At 35.4% G+C, this 21788-nt stretch overlaps 2 protein-coding genes across 2 annotated transcripts in view; both read left to right on the forward strand.

Moving 5' to 3' along the window:
- LOC114357165 (uncharacterized) overlaps positions 1-21788 on the forward strand; it is an 85901-nt gene that overhangs the window by 41604 nt on the left and 22509 nt on the right. The window lies entirely within an intron of this gene.
- Positions 1134-19985, forward strand: AkhR (Adipokinetic hormone receptor). The gene is made up of 7 exons (XM_028310665.1): positions 1134-1478; positions 4415-4563; positions 11061-11204; positions 15079-15242; positions 15967-16090; positions 17048-17192; positions 17644-19985. The coding sequence occupies exons 1-7, from the start codon at positions 1218-1220 to the stop codon at positions 17848-17850; spliced, it is 1194 nt and encodes a 397-aa protein (XP_028166466.1). The 5' UTR covers positions 1134-1217; the 3' UTR covers positions 17851-19985.

Consider the following 21788-nt stretch of genomic DNA (forward strand, 5'->3'; position numbering starts at 1 on the left):
TAAAAAAGGTATTAGTACACTTATCACAACGCGCACGTAGCGATCACCAGTTGTGCTAACATCTTATTTAAACATCAGAACGACCCAAATCGTGTAACCGCTATATTAAATCAACCTATGTACGTACGTGATACAATACTCAATTGCCAAAACCAATTCGCAAGGCGGAAAAACAACAATTAAAATGAATGTGAACCAAAAACGGCACATTATTCGATTCCTTGGAAATACGTCAATATTAGCTCGTCTATTTTTGGTATATTTTATACAACATTTTTATTTTCGGGCCGTTTTTTTAAGTTACACAAAAATATCTCCCAATTCATAGCTAAGAAGAATCTGAAATGAATGGGTCGTGGGATACACTGAACTTATCGAAAAATAATCCACCACTCCTCTGTGAAGATTTTTTAATTAGTTCCGTTCCAAGAGAAGAGAACTGTGTTAATAAAAATTCAGCATACATTTTAAAGGGTTCCGATTGTCTGAAATGAATCGTTTGCATATTCCTAATCAGAGATCAAAGCAGGCCGATCGCTCGCCCGAGCGACTCATTTCCAACAAATTTAGACTCCAGAGAAAAACCCAATTTGTGATTTACTTTCTACTTTATTTTTGGTCCGAGCACGACCCTAGCCGGCTGTAATATAAAACTCTTGATGTAAGCGCTTTTTATACCCGATTAACGATAATTTTCCTGTTCAATTTTGGTAACAATGACACTTTCTTCTAATTCTGTGACCGTTTGAAAAAAGTCATTGATCAATCATTTTATAATTCAAAGACTGTTCAAATCACAGAAAATCGTTAATAATGAAAATCCTTTACTATATTTAAAAGAAAAGTTTATAATGAAACTGTAACAAAACTTAATCTCAATTAATGGTACGTAATTTTTGATAGAGTCATAAGCTGTAAGTAAAGACCACTAGCCTATCTACTTTTATACAATTCACAAACAATTACAAGCAAACTACGAGTATGTTGATAATGGGTTAATCTTTTAGCCTTGGTCCGGTCGTAATGAACTTTTTATTGTTTTATTTCAGCAACTATTTAATTGCCTTTTGCCCTTGACTTCTATCTACTAAGCTCTCTCAAAATAAACTAACACCTATTTTCTCTTGTTGCAGGCACAAACCGAATGTTCTCCGGTGCAGCACCGCATTCCAAAATGACTTGTGTTCAATACAAAGTGAAATAGTGTAACATTCACAATGAATATAGATGAAAAAGTGTCCGGGCCCGGTGGGGCGTCGCAGAAGAACTGGACTCATCTGAATATCTCTGATGAGTTGCCGCTGGACATGAGGTTTAACCATGGACATATGGTGTCTATAACAGTGTACAGTGTGCTCATGGTGATCTCGGCCACGGGGAACATAACAGTGCTGTCCCAGCTCGTTAAACGGCGGCGGGCGGGACGCGCGAGCAGACTAGACGTGCTACTCATGCATTTAGCTGTAGCTGATCTCATGGTAAGTTTTTGCTAAGGCACTGATCATACACTGCGACTTTAACTCCCTCCCTCAAATGTATTACGTGTGTGACACGACATCGAGACTGTATCTTTGATCTCAATGGAGCTTCTATGGGAAATTCTAAGGGCCGACTTGATAAAGCTAAAAGTCTTGGTTTAAAATTACATTTCTATACTAAGACTTGAGATACGTGTCTCTCTCTTATAAAGTTTAAATTTCACAAATGAAATGTGATTCAGGAATAAAATTGAAATTACTTATTTTCTAATAACCTAGTTTCTTATAAAGATCTTTCAGGAAATACTCGTAACATCAAAAAGCTTTTACTATAACTTTATGAAAATTAAATACACTAGCTCTTTTTACCTACTGAACGACATAGAGGTTCTTTCAAGATTTTTTCTAACGCCGTCGTTAAGCAGCGATGTCTTAGAAAATAATAAAGTACGAACATGCTTAAATTACTCGTAGTATTACACATTACAAGCAACAGATTCTGGGAAACAACAATTTATGTTATACTCGTACATATGTTGTAATATGAATATCCCTTGGCGTTTTCTAGAAATTACATCCAACGTACTAGTACCTAGGACTTGGCAACTATAAACAAATGAATTTAATTTAATCTGCCCTTAAAAATGACATTTTGGTAATACAAATGACATTTTAATTTCACAAAGTATCCATTACAAAGCTAATGTTTTCAAAATTAATATTTTGAGTAAACGTATTTTTTATAAACACACTAGAGGCGTCTGATAATATTATTTACATAAAATTCCTTTACGCATTTTATATTCCTTTAAGTTACAAAGCTTTGAAAGCTTTGATCACTATTATAAAGCACTAGATTACAGCTTCTAAATAACTGGTGTGAATTCGTCCAATTTCGTTGTTCTGAGAAGAATATAATACCATTTAGATACATCATCAGATTAACAAGCAAAAAAAATATTCGCAAAAGGAAAAATTTCAGACACATACTTTAAAAGCTCCAAAATGGTGTGGTATGGCGAAGATCTTCACTCCAGTTATGGCCCGAATTGTTTTGTAAGACTCACAGTGCCTTCTTCCAAATGTCAAAAAGCTTTTACGTGATACGCGTTTCACACATTTGTTGCGTTTGCACGGCAAATGTTGTTTTGTAACGCGTTTACAGAAGCTTTGAGCGATTTTGCGGCTTTCTGGGGGCGTTATTTGAAAATATCCGGCCGCAGCGTCGCGACGTTACCCTTCTAATCTCCTAAATTGATATAAAAGCATCAATTTCATTGGGGCTCCAACAAAGTTGGCGTTAAATGGATATTGCTCCACACTATCTTTACGGGTTGTGGACAATGCCCAAGGCCACGAGTGAGGTAACGATTTAATGTCCTTGTTAAGTTGTCAAGACATCGGGACTATCCCGAGGGAACGGCAAATATCCCGTTGAAATTCAATCTACTTTCCGTATATAAATATACAAGGTCTCCTTTCCATTGTGTTGAGCGTGATATAAGTGACTGCTATACACACAGCGTAATATGATATTAAATTTAGACTTCTTTGTTTTAAGTCTGTTTTCATCTAACCAGAATAATAATTTCATAGCATGTTTCGTACAAATGAACAATTGGTTCATAAGTATTCTATTCTATTCTTCCCTTTCTTCCCATTGTATTGCTTAAGAAATAAACATCCTGTTTACAATACCCGACCATTTCCCAAGTAGCTTAATTAATTCATGAAAATCGACTACCTTACTTTGATTCATAACATTTACTTTGCTATAAAAACATGCCAAATATTCCTCTATTATTGTCTTGCTATACTAACAAAAAGTTTATGATATTTTAACCTGTGGTTGGGTAAAAGCAAACACAAAGCAAGCGACTGTATCCACTTGTCCGCCCATCTCTTGAGCAATGTACTAGATAAAACCCTCAGTGTTCGATTACCCTTGTGCTGTAATGAACGACGAACATCAAACGAGACAAAGGCTGAGACATCCTGAGACACCATTGACACTGTTCAAGAGTGTCGGAGAAGTCTTAAGAAACAACTGAACTGTAGTAAAAATATTGGGGTGCGCGTGTGCTGAGTCTCAAGTGGTCGAGCCGACTAGTTATGTCTCTACATTAAATTAAACAGATATAGAAGGTGATACAGTTAATTAGCCTAAAGAAATATAAGATACTTTAAATAAAGTTCATGAATTGGGTCTAACCAACCAGTTAAAAGATTTGGCATGGCATCTCGACTTTTCTGAATTTATTAAAGTCATACAAACGTCATATTCCCAATTGTTTAAAAAGACATTTACAATGCTTTCACCACACTCCCGCATCAAGAAAACTTTGTACACAAACCCACGGAATTATAATTTTAATGATCAAAGTTTAGAACTCACAAAGTGAATAACATTTGAGATGGGTGAAATTTTATACCTTGTATTGTTTTCCCGAATATTTAACTCTGACTGACAACAATGCTGTATCTGAGAGTTGTATGTTATTATATTTCATTTGGCTTTTCCTAAAACGTTTGTTCTTTTGCATAATTCTCTTTCTTTTACATATTAGAGACAAATCCGCGTCCTACTTTACATTAGGTATGACGTGCTCCACATCGTATGTAAACAAATCTTCGACGATTCTCAACAGTATTTGTGGAATTTGGGAGCTTGGAATTTATACAGTTGTAGTATTACAAAGCCCATATAAAACCATTTCTTTTTACCACATAGGTACATTTAAGTGTCCTTGACCGTTACTAGGTTACGAGTAAATGAATTTAGCTCCCAAATACTACGCGATATGGGTAATACAATAATGAGTTTATTAAGTTTCAAACAAAAAATATGACCCATATTCAAGTTTAAATAATACCTGCTAATTATTTTGCTCTACGCTGTAGATCTAAGCTTAATAACACCCTTGTTCTGTCGGCAGGTGACGTTCCTAATGATGCCTTTGGAGATCGCGTGGGCGGGCACGGTGCAGTGGCGCGCGGGCGACCTCATGTGCCGTCTCATGATGTTCGCGCGCACCTTCGGCCTCTATCTCTCCAGCTTCGTGCTCATATGCATAGCTATTGATAGGTAAGCATCAACATCTTCAATGGCTACGTGTGACGTCATCACTGGCGCGCGGGCGATCTGATGTGCCGGCTGATAATGTTCGCGCGCACCTTCGGCCTCTACCTCTCCAGCTTCGTGCTCATATGCATAGCTATTGATAGGTAAGTAAACATTAACATCTTCATAGGGTACTGCTAGCTCAAGCTTAATCTCAAGCTCGGCAGGAACACGACCATTTCTAATTTACCAGACAAATAGGAGGATCTGACCTAGCACCCTCAATACTGTCCAGACGGGTTGGGGAGGAGAATGGGGGTGGTATTAATAATACCACTCTCTATTCTATTCAGCCGTAAACACAAGGCTAAATTAGTCTATTTTTACATATCCATTATTTTATTCACACTGCGTCGGGTCGGGACGCGCGGTACCTACGTTGCGCTTACGTGCCTCGTTTGTTCTATCCGCAAGGCGCTCGCGTCGATCCATGTTAATGTGAATGTATTATTCAAATGTTACTTTACTGCACTTGTATTTTTCTCTGTAGCACGTACGGAGAAATGTGTAAGGTTAACTGTAGGAAATAAATGAGAGTATATCTTGCTAATCTCCTTTTCTCTGTAACTACGGAACAATGTGTGTAAGTTGAACTGTAAGAAAATTATATCCAGCAGGATAAGTATAATTATAAGTAGCAACTTAATGTTGTCAGTTACTCGACAGCCTCTTCTTTTGATATTCATCGAGTTCTTAGTACAAAAACAATTTCAGATAGTGTCCATACTCACTAATTGAAACACACTGACATAATTCATAACAGTGAACGCCATTACCACTAACATAATTCATAACAGTGAATGCTCATTAATCATAATTTATCGTCCATCATCGCTCAACCAGTTTGACTTGGGTTGCCTAGTTTCAATCATTTTGGCCGCTAAATTCACTATTCGTCGTACGGTGACACCTGCCAGTTAACGTAAATGCGCCTATTACCGCCAGTTTAAGCTCACTTCGGATAAACGTTAGAAAATTAGATATAAGACGTGGTGATAGAAAAGACACTTTAATTTATTTATAACAATGATGAAGTAATCTTTGAATTCAAGTAGTAAAAATGAGTATTCAATCGCACAATAATTAATAAATAGCAATTTAATCTGAAAAAGCAATTGTTTCTATTACCGACCTATAGACGAGGTGTGTTTCTATTAACGTTTTTTCTGTTTCTATTACCGACCGCTAAGAATATTGCTCTTCAATTGGGTATATTCCAAGAGGCACGGGTTCGATTCCCGCTCAGAGGCTCGGGAACCACTTGGTTTTTTGACGTTAAATTTGTTTTGCTTTTAGTTATAGTTAAATTTGTTTTTTTTTTCAAGTCTATTTTTTATTATTAAAAGAGAAAAGGTACGCTTCTCGAAAATAAATAAATAAATCAAGCAAAAATAGTAGAATAATAAATTCCTCTATTATACTTGATTACACGGTACCCGGTGTTCTAGTAAGTAGTGGGGGTCCTTATTTAAACTTAAACTATATTTGAGTTTTAATAAAATTAAATATTCATTTAATATTTCATTTTTATTTTTAATTTGACTATAATTTTCAATTAGTTTTTGACTTATGTTTTTGATTTTAATTGTGTGTAATTGTGTATTTTAATTTAAACTATGGACAATGGACACTGTCTGTATAATTATTTTAAATATTTTTTTTATTATTCAAAAGATCTTAATAAGTTACATAGTAGTTGTGATAACGCATGATTGGTTTGGTGTCATGACATAAATGTTAGTTATATACAAAATACAGGCTTATAAGTCTTCGCAGGTGGCGTTATAGTTATGAGGCGGTAATAGAATTAAGTATGAACATTACTTTATTCTATTAGCGACCGTAAAAAAAAACAGTAAGCAGCTAAAATATCTACTTTAATGAAGACATGATCAGTGAAGTATCATTTTTATTAGGTTTTATTTTATATCAAATAGGTACTAATTAAAATTTAACAGGTTTTTATAAAATCTATTGTCATACATTATTAGAGATATTCTTTAATGTTCATTGCAGTTTTATGCCAAACCTATGACAATTAACGTATGGCGTTAATTGATTTAACTATGTGAAATATTCTTATGAATCGATTAAGACAACAAAATGGAGGTTAAATGCGTAGTTAAAGATACAAATACTAAAATAAAAAACGTTATCAAAATTCTAACAACGCCATGGGTCGTTATTAGGAACCAAATTATGAAAAGTGTTTCTATTACCGCCCTTATTTAAAATTGTATTTAAGCCACAAAAATACAGCGAGAGGGCTATATTGAGGGTTTATTAAGGAAACTAAAGTACGAATTAATATTGTTATGCAAAAACATGTTGGTATACTCATTTTAAATGTGTTAAAATCGCTAATTAATAACAAGGTGCACCTTAAGTAGCTGGGAGCGCGTCAGTATGAAAAGTGCGTCCGTTGCGGGCGCGTCCCATTTAATGTCAAATAACTCCGTTTACTGGTTATTTACGAACACAAACTTTAATCGTTTTGATAGTCAATAAACATATCTAGATATTTTTAGGTAACGTGTTTTCTGGAACCTGTTATTATGTATTTTATGATAGAAAGAAAAATAGGGCGGTAATAGAATACAAATTTTGGGGGGTCGTTAATAGGCGCACTTACGTTAGTTCCTCATCGCGTAAACCGAAGCTATTGCTATTGTCTGTTCCAAATTGGTTTTCGCTCCCCGAATAATGTCCAATCATAAACACCTTTAGATCTTCCGATTCGCCTAGGTTCTGCTAAATTAATAGCTAACTCTATTAAATTAACCCTGTCACTTGCCTAAATGGCGTCTTCTGCTATCTACATGATTCGGGTACATTAAAATAATAATTTCTCAATATTTAAGTAAAACCTAACCTCTACTTGTTTCCATGCCCTTGGTCTTATGTATTTTTCATCTAGTAAAATAGTATAATAAATCTAAGTAAAAATTATAATAGGTCAGTCATCCATTATATTTCAGACGAATTCTAAGTAAAGTTACTTACGACTGGCTTGTATTTCACATTTCGTTGATGGAGAGTAAACAATCACAAGTAAATCCTTCAAATGAAACGAAAGCCGAATAATTGGTTTGTTTTTTTTATCGATTTAGCAGAGCTTAAGGACTGAATTGATGGAATAACAACAGAATTTACGAAACAAGTACATAATACCTATTTACAATTTCAATTTATATATTAAGTACGTAGGTACTTTGGATCATACACGCCCACTACGCCTATGTATGTACTTTGACCTATGACGTAAAATGTAGGTATGCTTAGAACCAAAATACCTCTTAGATATTGAGATAACTAATGGTTTTGTCCCTTTGTTAATGCGATTCAAACAAGCATGATTATATTCGTGTGCCCTTTACATAATGTCAAGTTTTCCATCTTTTTCGTAGTAACCTCACAAAAACTGACATCTCACCCTAAAGTCAAATATAAACGCATAGTCCGCACTATTAAACTTAAATTGGCAATATTGTACATTGTTAGTTTATATTATACATAAACCAACCATCCATCATTTGACTTTCCAATCAAAGGTTAATTAGTAGTTTACTGATTAAGTGCCTCTTTAACACGTCCACCCACAAGAAGGGGGATCGACGACCTCATATAGGTAGCAGGAAGGTGCTGGATGCAGGCCGCTGCCAACCGGTCATCATGGAACTTAATGGGGAAGGCCTAATATGTTCAGCATGGACATCCTATGGCTGAAATTATGATGATGATGATCAACAACGATCCACAGTCTGCATTACACTTTTAACGTTTGAAGTACACATCAGACTATACATAAATCTGTTTTCAGAATAGCATCTAAGTATCTATCTATCTATCTAAGTATGATACAAGCTGAGTAGGAGCCATTTTGGTTCAATAAATATGTATGTAATTTAAATTGTTTAAAACGTCTGTTTGAACCAAATAAACCATTTTTCTTTCTTCTTTCTTTCTTTATTTCTATATCTATCTATATAAATAAAAATGAATTGATGTTCGTTAGTCTGATTAGAACTCGAGAACGGCTGGGCCGATTGAGCTGATTTTGGTTTTAAAATGTTTGTCGTAGTCCAGGGTAGGTCTAAACGGTGAGCAAATACGCGCGCGATATTGTTTTTCTGTGACAGACAAAATTCCACGCGGGCGAAGCCGCGGGCGGAAAGCTAGTTATGAATATAATTGTACTATAAAAAGATAAAATATGTGATTATTGTGAAGTATTAGTTTTACTCCCTCGAGGTATTGGTAAACTTTAGTATTGGATTCGGAGGATAATGTATTGTGATTCGTGACTAGACAGTAACGGACCACTTCACAGAAATGACCAAGAGCAAGGAACCTCTTCATGGAAATGGCCTGCCAATATTGGTTTGGTTTCCGTTAGATTACTAAGGTGGGCTAACATTTTCTAAATAAAATATTGGGCGAGTCGTAGTCACTAGTATAAAAATAGCCCAATCCCTTTCTTTGTCTGAATTTTCAACATTTTCGTAATAATAGTAAATTAGGTATTATTCTTCTATCTTGGGGTTGTAACTCGAGGACACAACCGTAATGTCAGATTGAATGAACCGCTATACGGATTACTTCGGCTCATGTATAGATGACCCACGCTGAACTGTCCCACCAAACTTAATGACAGGGGGGCGCTACCATCGTTCAACTATATGTTTTCCAACATGGCAAAAATCGGAACCAGCGATCCGGTATTGACGGTGGCGCCCCACTGTCAATGTCATGGATAGGACAGTTCAGTATTTTCGAACTTTATGCCAATATTTATTCCAAATGCTAATATTTTGGTCGTAAAATAATCTTTTTAAAGACCACCTGACGTTCAAAACCCTAAAATTCCAAATTGGCTTAGAGGATTAAGTAATTCCACTCAACATATTTGCATACTATACGAATTGAATAACCTACGCATATATTAAAATCCCTCATCGAATAAACATTTTATGTTATTGTAAGTGCCAAGGGATTATCGAACTGATCAAAGTTTAGTAAATCCAGCGGTTTACGTTGAGTAACATCCAAATCCTTACAAACTTTCTCTTTTGTAATATTTAATCATGACGTAACTTACTAAATACACAATACCTTTAATAGGTATACAGGGTGACTTTGAAACCGTTGGCATCCTTTTAAATTAAGACTCTACATAAGATATTCTCAAATATGAAACAAATCCAGTGAGTTAAAATTTCAATATTTAAAATCATGAGTAGAGTCTTACATTAAAAGGATGCCAAAGATTTTAAAGTCACATGTATACGGTATTAAACTTGACAGTTATGCCAATAATCATGTTGTCTTTGCCGTCTATTCACGGGTAAACTCAATTTTTTCTCGACCATATGCAGCTTTTGTAAAGGCTGAACGCATAGAAAGGCCTTTATGCGAATATGCCACGTCCTGTCGTCCTGTCCACCTATCAGACAAAGCTCTTCGAACTTTGCAAAAGTTTAAACCTTTTTAAAAAGCTTAGGAGCAACTCTGAACTATGTTTGCCTTCATTTTCTTTTTGTTGAAGGTATTTAATGTTCATTGTCCAACTTTAATTAAGTAATTGTTTTTTTCTAAAACTACGACAAAAATGTTGTGTCCAAACGAACAATGGAGTCAACGTCAAACTTCAATTCGCCGAAACTTATTTTGAACTAGTTTAAAAGTATGTTTAGCTTTAATTTAATCAAGAGTCAGTTTAAAACAAGATTTTTTGACTTTGTGTTTACTTAAAAACTGTTTCATTTACTATCGTATTTATAAATTTAGGTTGGGCAGAATTATTATCATTCTGCATTTTCGTGCGATTTGGTGAAACAAAACATCTGTGGGCAGAATCAAAGGGCACGAATGTAAAGGTGTCTGCGTAATCATTTGCATATAGTTGTCAACTAATAAGACGTACGTAATAGTGTAGAGTAATTTTCAGAATCGCTACATCTACTGGAACTACAAAATGGTCAGAATGGATATGTAAATATTTACTTGCGACTATTGTCATATTTGATACACAAAGCTAATTGAATATGTATGTACCTAGGCTGTTACCAACTAACAGAGTAGATAGTTTAATTTCATCGTCATCATCATAAGGATTAAGGTCTTCAATGCAGGAGCAATACCCTCTAGTATCTCTAGTTTGATAGAGACAAATGGAGAATTTGGCCCACTCTTCACCCTCTCTGGCCAGCCGGGTAAGGGGGACCTGATGTTCGCATTTCCTTACTCAACATTTACGCCACGAGACCTCTCCTTTTTTGTACACGTCAATTATTTAGCTATTGTTTAAGGACTAAGGCTGGGTTGCACCATCTTTCTTTAACTTCGACAAATGTCAAAAATTTGTCAAACTCCATACAAAAAGCACCGGTTATCGTTATAGTTACGGTCAAAGTTAGGTGGTGCAACTCAGCCTTAGTGTTGAACAGTGACCTTCTCCGCAGGTACTATGCAATCCTGAAGCCTCTGAACGTGACGTGGGAGGCGCGCGTACGCAGAGCGCTGGCCATCGCGTGGGGATGCGCCGTGCTGGCCAGCCTACCGCAGAGCTTCATCTTCCATGTGGAAGAACACCCTGATGTTAAGGGGTAAGTCACTCTCTTTTAAACACTCCAATAATCCCTACTTCCCTAGGGTCCCGTGAGCTTTTCGATCCTCAAATTAAACACAAAATTTTATCAATTTTTAAAACCATTTTGGTACCTGTCTGCTAAGGAGATAAGAACCTACCTGAAAAACAGAAAGAACAATTTGCAATTCATTTAAAAATAATAATAAATGATTTTGTGCTTATTTCGGAGTACAATGAACAGTTTGTATAAAACAAAATCATTCTTAGATTAATTGTATACACTATTCTAATGCCATTCTAAGAAACGCTATTTTTACGTTTTTCTCAATAATGTAATTATAGATTTTCTTGACTCGGTATCAAATTTGGTTGACAGCGAAGAAAAACTTAATAGTACAAAAAATAGATCGGACTATCATAATTCTGGCAATAGCTAGAAATGCCCATTTGCAAGATATTTGATACCAATAACAAGGAGGCATCTGACCTGACCCACATTCATGGGGCTATTTCGACCGTTATGTATTTCGTCATATTGTCTGAAATGTGACGAAACACTATTTACGTTTTAGCTTTCAAGACTGGGTAAAACATTTCTAAGTTAAATTTGGGTCAAAACCACGACCTTGCATTTTTAAATGACTTTGTTTTGATCATGCGTCAATAATTTTAATTAACAACTCCACGACTGTTTGTAGACCTTTTTATCTTCACAAGGTTCTCTTCAACGAATATCTTTATCTAAATTAGTTTTTTATCGAATCTTCAGTACAATTAAGATATTGCTGAGGCAAACATTAAGTTGTGTACGAGTAAGTACCTACATAATTAAGATAAATCTAGCCACCTTAGTGTTTGAAAATAAGTTTTAGTTTGTTTTAAAATGATTTAATGAGGACATAACAGCATAATATTAATTAAATAAACTATAATGTTAGGCGAACAATGACCGCTAGCTGCAGACATGATATAAACAGTTGAAATCCAAACATAGAACTAATAATAAACATAATGTCGTTTGGCACGACGCACTATTTCTATACTCAAACCTCTCGATGCCCTGTGCAATTCCATTTATAGAAAATAGCTTGCTCTCGCGTCATACGATCACAAGAATTAAATTAAATACTTACGTAAATAATTTTGCTTTAAATTAATAAGTAGGTAATAAGTCTATCTAACAAAAGAGCGGTAACTTTGAACTACATCAAAAGCTATACCTCACTTTCCAAAGTTTCCAGACTCGTGAAATTCCAGACGTTTGACAGTCATACTAGTAAAACCATTTATTCAACACTGTATTTTTGTATTTTCGGAACAAAATATATGTAATGTTATGATCCCCGATTTGAAACTAGTTATGTCAAATAGAAAAATGCCAAGCAAAATAGGTAGGTACCTATGAGAGACTGTTTCAAACTGGTCCTTGGATTGTCATTCTCATCGAAATAGTATGTCACCTGTCTGGGACATGTTAGTCCCTCCTCGTCGAAGATAATCCAACAATCCGATACAAAGGCCGTGCAGGCCAAGTTAATGAGCAAAAAAGAGCTTTAATTAACGAACTTCTCTAATTGTATAATAGTTCTCCCGATTGTTATATTTTTAGTCTAAGTCCATGTAAAAAAGAAGTTAATAAAGCATAATACACAAAAACATTTACAAAGCAAAAATAAATACAGCCATAACGTCTTCATTATCTTACGCTTGCCAGATTAAAGACATTTGACTAAAAGTCGTAAATAAACTAAAAATCTTTTTAAGCTCTCTGAAAATCGGGTCTTACATTCACCAAATCAGAGTGGTCAATGTTTGTAATCTGTTCGACAAATAATATGAATGTCCATAACATAATATATTCTCACAATAAAGTGAATTAAGTGAAGATACAAATAGCACGTGTTATCCTCTCAAAAGTAAAGATGACAGCGCATTAGACTACCCATTTTTGTTGCAAATTCGCTCCTATTACGACTGCATAAGACTCTACAATTTTTACCTTGACGTGCCGTCTTCTGTACCTCCTATATATCTCGGGCAATATTGATTTCTCGAAATGTGGGTTTAACTCTGTGAAGCATTTGTTTGTTCATCCTCTACAAACAATAAAATTGGGTTTCCTATTCAGGCATAATTGAACACATCCGTAAATCTCAGCACGTTTGAAACTAATATCATTTGGAAAACCTTATGAGACCTTTTGATGTCAGATTTATTGGTATACCTTTAAATACCTTGTATGTCTTTCACTTTGAAACGTAGATTTCCATTTTCTATAATGCCTAATATTTCACGCATGTCGAAGTATCATTTCATATTTTCAAAGGCAAAAGTAGATTTAGCTTTATACAGTGTGAGTCGCGTTAAAGTGTACATATGAAAATAGATGAAACTAGACATATTTTTATCGACAAAAAAGAGGTCAAAATTTTTTTGAGATTTTTTTTTATTTTTTTATAGAATTTTTTTTCTTCCAATTACTTATTGTAAAGAAAACGTAATAACTTTTAAACTAAGCGGTATATCCTCATAAAATAAAAACAGTAATAATGCTTAATAACAGGCGATACTAAAAAAATACATAAAATACAGAAAAAAGGCCAACAAATAATAAAAAATGATAATTTTTGAAAAAAATCTCCTTCCAAATTCGTGTTTTTTTGGTTATTTGATAAATTTCTCCAAAAAATGCCCCTATAACCGGTGGTTTTTATTACTTTTTATTATTCTCTATTGTATTACCTTTGTAAAACCAAAAATCACATGTCTCTATCACTATCACAACTTTTGCAATGATCGTTTGAACTAAGCCTCTCCGGGCGCACCATTCAACGCTTCGTTAACAACGAAACTGAAAATGGCTCTAGATTTGTAATTTTGATAAGGACAAGTTAGATTTCAAATAAAAACAAAAGATTTCGAAGTAAAATAAGCATTTTAGTTAAAATTTATGAAATAACCAAAAAAACACGAATTTAAAAGCAGATTTTTTTTAAAAAGTATCATTTTTTATTATTTGTTGGCATTTTTTGTGTATTTTATGTATTTTTTAGTATTGCCTGTTATTTAGCATTATTACTGTTTTTATTTTATCAGGATATACCGCTTCGTTTAAAAGTTATTACGTTTTCTTTACAGTAAGTAATTGGAAGAAAAAATATTTTATAAAAAAATTTAAAAAAATCTCAAATTTTTTTACCTCTATTTTGTCGATAAAAATAAGTCTAGTTTCATCTATTTTCATATGTACACTTTAACGTGACTCACACTGTATAGATTTCAGAGATAGGGTAAATAACGACCTATTTCGAATGCTTAAAGATTTCTTCGATAAAAAAGATGTGGAAGTTCAAATCTTGTTGCCCCAGGGGAAAAGTTTAGCGAAACTATCTTTGCTTCATAAGAAATATTTCCAGTCTTATTTTCTTTTTTTCGGCTACTTCACTTGAAACGATTTAAGATGTTCGTATCTTACGTACACCTATCTACAAACAAACATACCTACTATATTATTATGACTTAATTTTATGCATAATATGCAAGTTGTAACGGGTAGAGAGAGTCTTAGAGGATTATGGTTTATGCTCCAAGGGTAAAATTTACTCATACGACATTTTCAGGGACTTACCTACTCTATTATAAGTTCTACAATGAATTATTACAATTGTATTTTTTTTACTTATTTTGTTAGGTGTTCTAGTCATACAATTGCTAAATAGTTTCCATAAAGGATGGAATTTCGACACATAAACGCCATCGAAAAATGCACCAGAATAATTGTTTAACAACAAACTTTCACTGAATTCTGATCCAAGCTCCTTAACCACAAGAATTCCTCTCTTTTGAGGAAATATGGCGCACTTCTAATCTATATTTATATTTGTTCTCAGGTACTACCAGTGCGTGTCTTACGGGTCGCTACCCACCTTCAGACACGAGTTCGCGTATTTTCTAGTCAACATGCTCCTCATGTACATCGCTCCCCTGTTGTCTACACTATACTGCTCCTCCGCCGCGCTACTCGAAATCATCCGGAGAGCGAACACCGCTAATGGTAAGCAAAAGTAGCGATACTGTCGCTTTTCCACTATCATCAACAATATCATGGTACGGGCTTGTGGTTTTCAGCAATGCAAAGCATTTGGTGATACCGTTTATTTAGTAATGAATATTCTCGTTGTATGTAAAGTAAAGACTCCATTATTGTCTGTCTTCGGCAATCTTGATGAAAGCGTTTCAACTTTGTGCATGTGATTCACGACATGACGAGGCTTAGGTACAGTTGTACAATACGGGTTAGTCTTTGTCATATCTTTATCTTGGGCATTCTTGGGTTGAGTAATAGGATCGCACCAAAAACATTTTAATGTAAGTAAAATTTTATCACGACGAGACCATAATGGCTCGCGTTGTGAAAAAGTTATCAGTGTGCCTACCATGAGTTTACGTTAGGTGTGCTCGCTAGCGACTGCGTAAAAAAATGACATTTAAATGTATGACATATTGTGCAGCGCCCCTAGCGGCTACTTTCAAGAAATAAAATCTTCATAGAATTTTTTGACGTATTCGCTAGCGAGCTCACCTAACGTAAACTCATGGTAGGCACACAGATCTCGTGAAGAGTCAAGCTTCAAACCCTACACACCCTAACTCACAACTTTAGTGCCTAACAAACAAATTCTACTCCTTATTCAAATGAAGTGGTACGACCGTTCCAAGAAGAAATCCTTCACCTTGTGGGTTTATTAATAATACAATGTTCTTGAATGAATTCACAGACAAAATGCGTCGCAGCGGCGTCGGCATCCTGGGGCGGGCGCGCGCGCGCACTATCAAGATGACGGTCACCATCGTGCTGGTGTTCTTCACCTGCTGGTCGCCCTACTACTGTTATTGTCTATGGTAAGTCAGTCAGTTGTTTCTTTTTTCATCTCCGTAACTCCTTTGCAGCCAAATTACACACCACGTTTTTTAAACGCGCTATTGGCGATTGTTTTTAACGATAAACACTCCAAATATTTCTTATGATTACGACGACCCAGACTACACATTTTGCTACAGTCTTATTACGAGTACACCCAGTCGCGAGTCAAGTGAAAAATGTACCCAGTCTAGTAAGGACTTGTTGATCTCTGTGAACTATGCTCTACCGTTGCGCTATCAAGCCTTCAATATTAAGCAGGCTTTACTGTCACATCTAATTTTCTTAGTCGACTACTATGTCGGCATTACACTCTAATATAATATTGACTTGAAACTAAAACCATCCTTAATCATTTGCAGATAGGAGACTAACTAATAGAAAATCTATACTCAACATCAAATAAACCGCACCTTCCGCGACGCAAACTTTAACGATTTTCTCCTGACACAATCATGGTGCCCCAACAATATTGGTGTTATTTGAAAGCCCAATAAATATCCTTAAAGAAAAACACATTAAATTTCTTAATAAATGAATAACATATACCATAAATGTGACTTGAAAAAATACCTCACTTTGGGCCCACCTATGGGATCAATTAGACCAATTTTTATGATCATAAAACCAAATAATGATTTCACGTGTCCTCTTTAACAGATGGATAGCAATTAAACCCAACTTAACAGTCTTATAGCCATAAAAGTTGGCTCTAGCTTAACTACCTATTTTTTGAAGAATAGACTCTGGATCCTTCTAAAGACACATTTTTGAGGTAAAAACCTTTCCTTTAATGAAATGAAGGTTAGAACTAGGCTTTTAAATGGTACCAATATTGGTGGGAAGTGGGGATGCATACGTTTGAAAATGCTTGTCGCGGGAGGTGCGATTTATTTGACGTCGAGTGTATTTAAAATATTCTTTGACCATAATTCCAGGTTCTGGATAGACAAAGACACTCTGAAGAATCTGGACCCCGCCCTGCAGAAGGCCATGTGGCTGTTCTCATGCACCAACTCCTGCGCCAACCCCATCGTCTACGGGGTCTTCAACAGGAACCGGTGGACGTGGAAGTCAGGGCCGGTAAGTTTAAAATCTTTTATAGATAATTAAGTTGCATCATCTCTTTACGAACCCCGTTTTTGTCAGCATCCTATTGTAAGTTACTGAAGACAAATATTATAACACATGTTTGATTGGTTAGTCACAAGTACTCCTTAAAACATGACCTATACTTACACTTGTAAGAAACTGAATTACACTCGTATGCAATACATCGTTATTCTTTCTTAAAGTTATCGTAGTAAAAAAAAATAATCAAGACATCATTACACTTCTTATAAGAGTTTTGTCAATTAATGTTTAAAGGCTTCATCATCATCATCATCATCTCAGCGATAGGACGTCCACTGCTGAACATAGGCCTCCCCCAATGCTTTCCATGTTGCCCGGTTGGTAGCGGCCTGCGTCCAGCGCCTTCCTGCTACCTTTATCAGGTGTATTTTTAACATCAAATGTATTTTCTCCACTCCAGAACACGCGATACCGCAGCGGCAGCATGAGGCGAGGTTCTCGCCTACCCTACTACGGCGAGTCCATGGAAATATCCGCAGCTACCCTCGCCCGAGCACGGAATTCTCTCTCCGAGCGGAACGGCCGGCGGGACTCATCCTACGCGGTCCAGAACGGGACCCACAAGCACCTGAACAACAACACCCATTTCGGGAACGGGATGGTGTAGAGGTGGCATTCCGATCCAGGAGACACCCGACAGCGTCGCGCGACCAAGAGAAGAAGGCGGCGACGCGCGACAGAGCGGTGCGCGCGGCACTGCTCCGTTCGCATACTGGTCACACCGCCTAGTTAGGTGTGCTAGGAACACATATGTGAGCCGGCAGTATTTTTTATGACAAATCAGGCCCCTCTTTCCCACTAGGCAATATGGGCAGGTGCCCAGAGCCCCGCGATCGTGGAGGCCCCGTCTGTTCTCATAAAAGATCTTTCTCCAGATGAGAAGGGCCTCTCTTGATCCTTTTGTAGGGTTAGTAGGTTAAAGACTGCCCTCATTGTATTTGTCAGACAAACCCTTCCTGTTAACCTTTATCCTTAATGAAAGTTAACTTTTTTGTGCTCAAGTGCGCCACTGGCAAGTATCAAGACCTTACTCTACAGTGGCGTCATCCTGGTAGAGCGAATGCTATAGTCCTCCTACTGCTTCTTCTACAGCTCTACTGAGTCGCATAATGCTGGCTTACTTATGTGTATAGCACCCCTTAGCAATCGAAGAATAGTAGCTCTACATCAGGTTGATTTCAAAAGAATTTCTAATAGTAATTCGGAAAACGTTAATTAATTATGTGATCACTCTTGTGATAAATAAAGTACATACTTAAATGTATAATTTGCACAAATAAAATTCACTGACGGAAAGAAAACCTAAATCAACCGGCAGATTCAGCCTATTTCTTTGAAGTCAGAACCCTTTTATCGTAACAGTTATCTGTTATCTTTCGGCAAATCTTATATGCACGAGATCAAAGGAGCTACTATTCGTAATGGAAGCGCTACAAATTCAATACTGATATCGTTTGTAGCTTCTTTACCTACAGATGGTTCGACTGAACTGCATTTCAGTCGCAAATACATATCAGAAAAGTTTCAAGACTTAATATTGAATTTACAGTATGTCCTCGAGATTGTTACAACTAGAATGTGCTCGCCACGCGTCCAGTGCGAATGCTCGCGGTCACGCGCGAATGCTCGCGGTCACTTGGATCGGAATGTGCCTTATTTTGATAAGCGACAGCTGTGAAAAGTACGTATTGATAAGGGCGGAGCCTACGCTATTATGTAGAGTCGTGGATTTAAAATGTCGATAGACTACTAGTATATTGTGCTGCTATCGATGTTTGACTGTTGATCGGCAAAACTAGTATAGTGTAGGCGAAGCAGCGCTGAGCAACGCAGTCAAGTACCTACATACTCGTAATTAAGAAGCGTGCTTACCGGACGAAAAGTATTTTCGATTAAATATAATATGTAAAGAATAGGGTTGCCTTAAAATATTTCAATGCGATGATTAATAAGACAACAATAGCGTTTATAAGTGTATAAAAATAATAATCAAACCTACTCAATTACTCATAAATCTTAGACTTTTACAAATAATATTTGATAAATCAAGGTACTTTTTATCCAGTAAGCAGATGGCTGAAAATGTTTCAGAATACATTTCTCTGTTATTATTTGTGTTGTGATTCTAGATTGGCATGTTTTGACGTAATTTAAAACAGCGTCTGTCTATAAATTAAATAAGTAGTGATGGCACCAAAAAACGAAATCGTAATAACCATTATTTAAGTAATTGTCGCATTATATTATGTGCCTTTTTCCTGTGGTGCGGATTTCGGAACGCATGCGGATCTGGTCCCATGTAAAATCACGCTGCTGGTTGTATGCAGGACAAATATTTCGTATTTTGTGGTCGCAGCCAATCCGCGTTCCACGTGCGTGTAGCCCGCATACAGGAAAAAATATAAAAATAATGAAATATGCGGATAGCCCGCACTAACGGAATCCGGGGAAATCCGCATCACACGAAAAAAGGCACAATTGCGTTGTTGTAAATGATTGTTGATTTAGTGCCTTTAGTTTTATTTCAATGAATGTACATGTTACTTAAGAACTGTTAGAGGTATATCGTGTGAGTTATTCAAGCAATTATTGCTTTGTGTCTCAAAAATAAGACAACGTATAATTCCTGTGTAAATGGAAGCTTTAAAAGTTAGTCTTGAAACATATCCAGAGATATAGTTAATGTCCTTAATTACTTAAGTTTGTTGTGCCATATTGTAAATTATGTGGAAAGTCAGTGTTTTTTTAACATTCCTGAATATGTTAAGTTTTATTGTAAGTGATGTGCTTGGATTTTTATAATTTAATTTTTATTATTACAATACTCATGGCTTAACTTAGAAGGCTATTAACATTCCAGACGCATGAAACTTTGTAATACATAACTATAACTATGTATGTATTTTATTCAATAAGACTGACTGACAGACGATAAGTCCACGAGTAGGTATGTTAATACCAAGCTATTGTTATTACTTTCAATGTTGTTTTTACCCGACTGCGCCAGAAGGAGGGTTATGTTTTTGTTCACTCAGTTATAGATTTTTATATTGGTTTATTTTGTTGTAGCGTAAATGCGTACCTTGGCTGTGAGGTGATAGAGACTCAGCTATGTAAATACAAAAACGAAGATTTTTTATGTTATCTTAATTGATAAGTTAAAAGGAGAGTACTTTTTTAATAAATGAATAAATTAATCTGTTATATTTGGATTTTATTTCTAACTAGCTGACCCGGCGAACTTTGTTCCGCCTTAATGGCAATAAATAACGGGATAAAAAGGGCATGTATTTAAATGATCTTTTTAAATTAGCAAAAACGGCAAATAAAAAAATCTAAATGGTCATCTATTTTAATGATTGATCCTCTTTCTTTGAGACATAAAATAAATAAAATCGATCGATATTTTAACCTCTTTTGAACTACGCAAAAAAAATTTGAGATGTAAAAATTTTATCTGATCGTTACTTGTTGGTCCTCAAAAATAAAAGAAATGAGCACCAAATATTCAATATTGTGATACTTTTTTAAATAATTCGATTTGTATAAATTATTTTTTGTCTATATCAAATAATCTTCAAAATAATTATGTTATGGTACTTATTTTTATTAAGTTGTAGTCAAAGGATGGAAACTATTTAAAGGCACTTGATGTTCAAAGATTTTTTTTTATTAAAAAAGCATACTTAACACGTTCACACTGCGTTATCGGGTCGAATTGACCTTAGGTGCTGGATGCGTTGGTGCGGGATGGATATATTCGGTCTTTTCAGTAGTACGAAAGATAAATATTGTTTTGCAATTGTTTCGTCAAACACAGTAAATATTTGGAAAAAAAAAACTTATCAGGTCCTTACGACCCGATGTCGCACTAAAAGTAAACAAATATCGTTTAGTGCTTTTATCGTGTCTAATCGACCCGTTGACAGATGACTTTATGGTCACTGATCACGGTCGAGATCGGTATACTAAGAGAAAATCAACCTTGCGATTTGAAAAAAATAAAGAGGTAAAAATTATGATGTCGGGTTCAGGGATGTCAGAAGTAAGAAATTATTTTACATAGCGCCTCTAGTCCCAAACTAAGCAAAGCTTGTAATTTAAACAAACATGGCAATGTACCATTCTGCTTGCTTATTGGCCGCTAAGCCCTTGGCCAACTCAGTAACCAATGACGGACGATTGTCACTCAACCACAAAGTACCGCGTAAATTAAAAGATATTTTTTAATTAAAAATATTAACCAATAATATTTTTTGTTAGATCAAATATATTTTAAAGTTAAGTTATACATAGATCGAAATGTATTTATTAGGTGATCAATATTAAAAGGCAAACTTGATATAAAAATCATCAAATTAACAAAATTAAAGATCAATAACTAAAAAAGAGGATCAAATATTATTTTTGTTTACCAAATATTAAAAGAGTATGTTAAACATAAATATTATGTTACCTTTAATGAAGATCATTCATAATTTATCCGTAGATCAACTAATATAGACCCAATAATTAATATAAGGATAAAATATAATAAAAAACATC

Source organism: Ostrinia furnacalis, unplaced genomic scaffold (genome assembly GCF_004193835.3).
Source record: "Ostrinia furnacalis isolate ACB-3 unplaced genomic scaffold, ASM419383v2 OfSCF3056, whole genome shotgun sequence".
Classification (NCBI taxonomy): domain Eukaryota; kingdom Metazoa; phylum Arthropoda; class Insecta; order Lepidoptera; family Crambidae; genus Ostrinia; species Ostrinia furnacalis.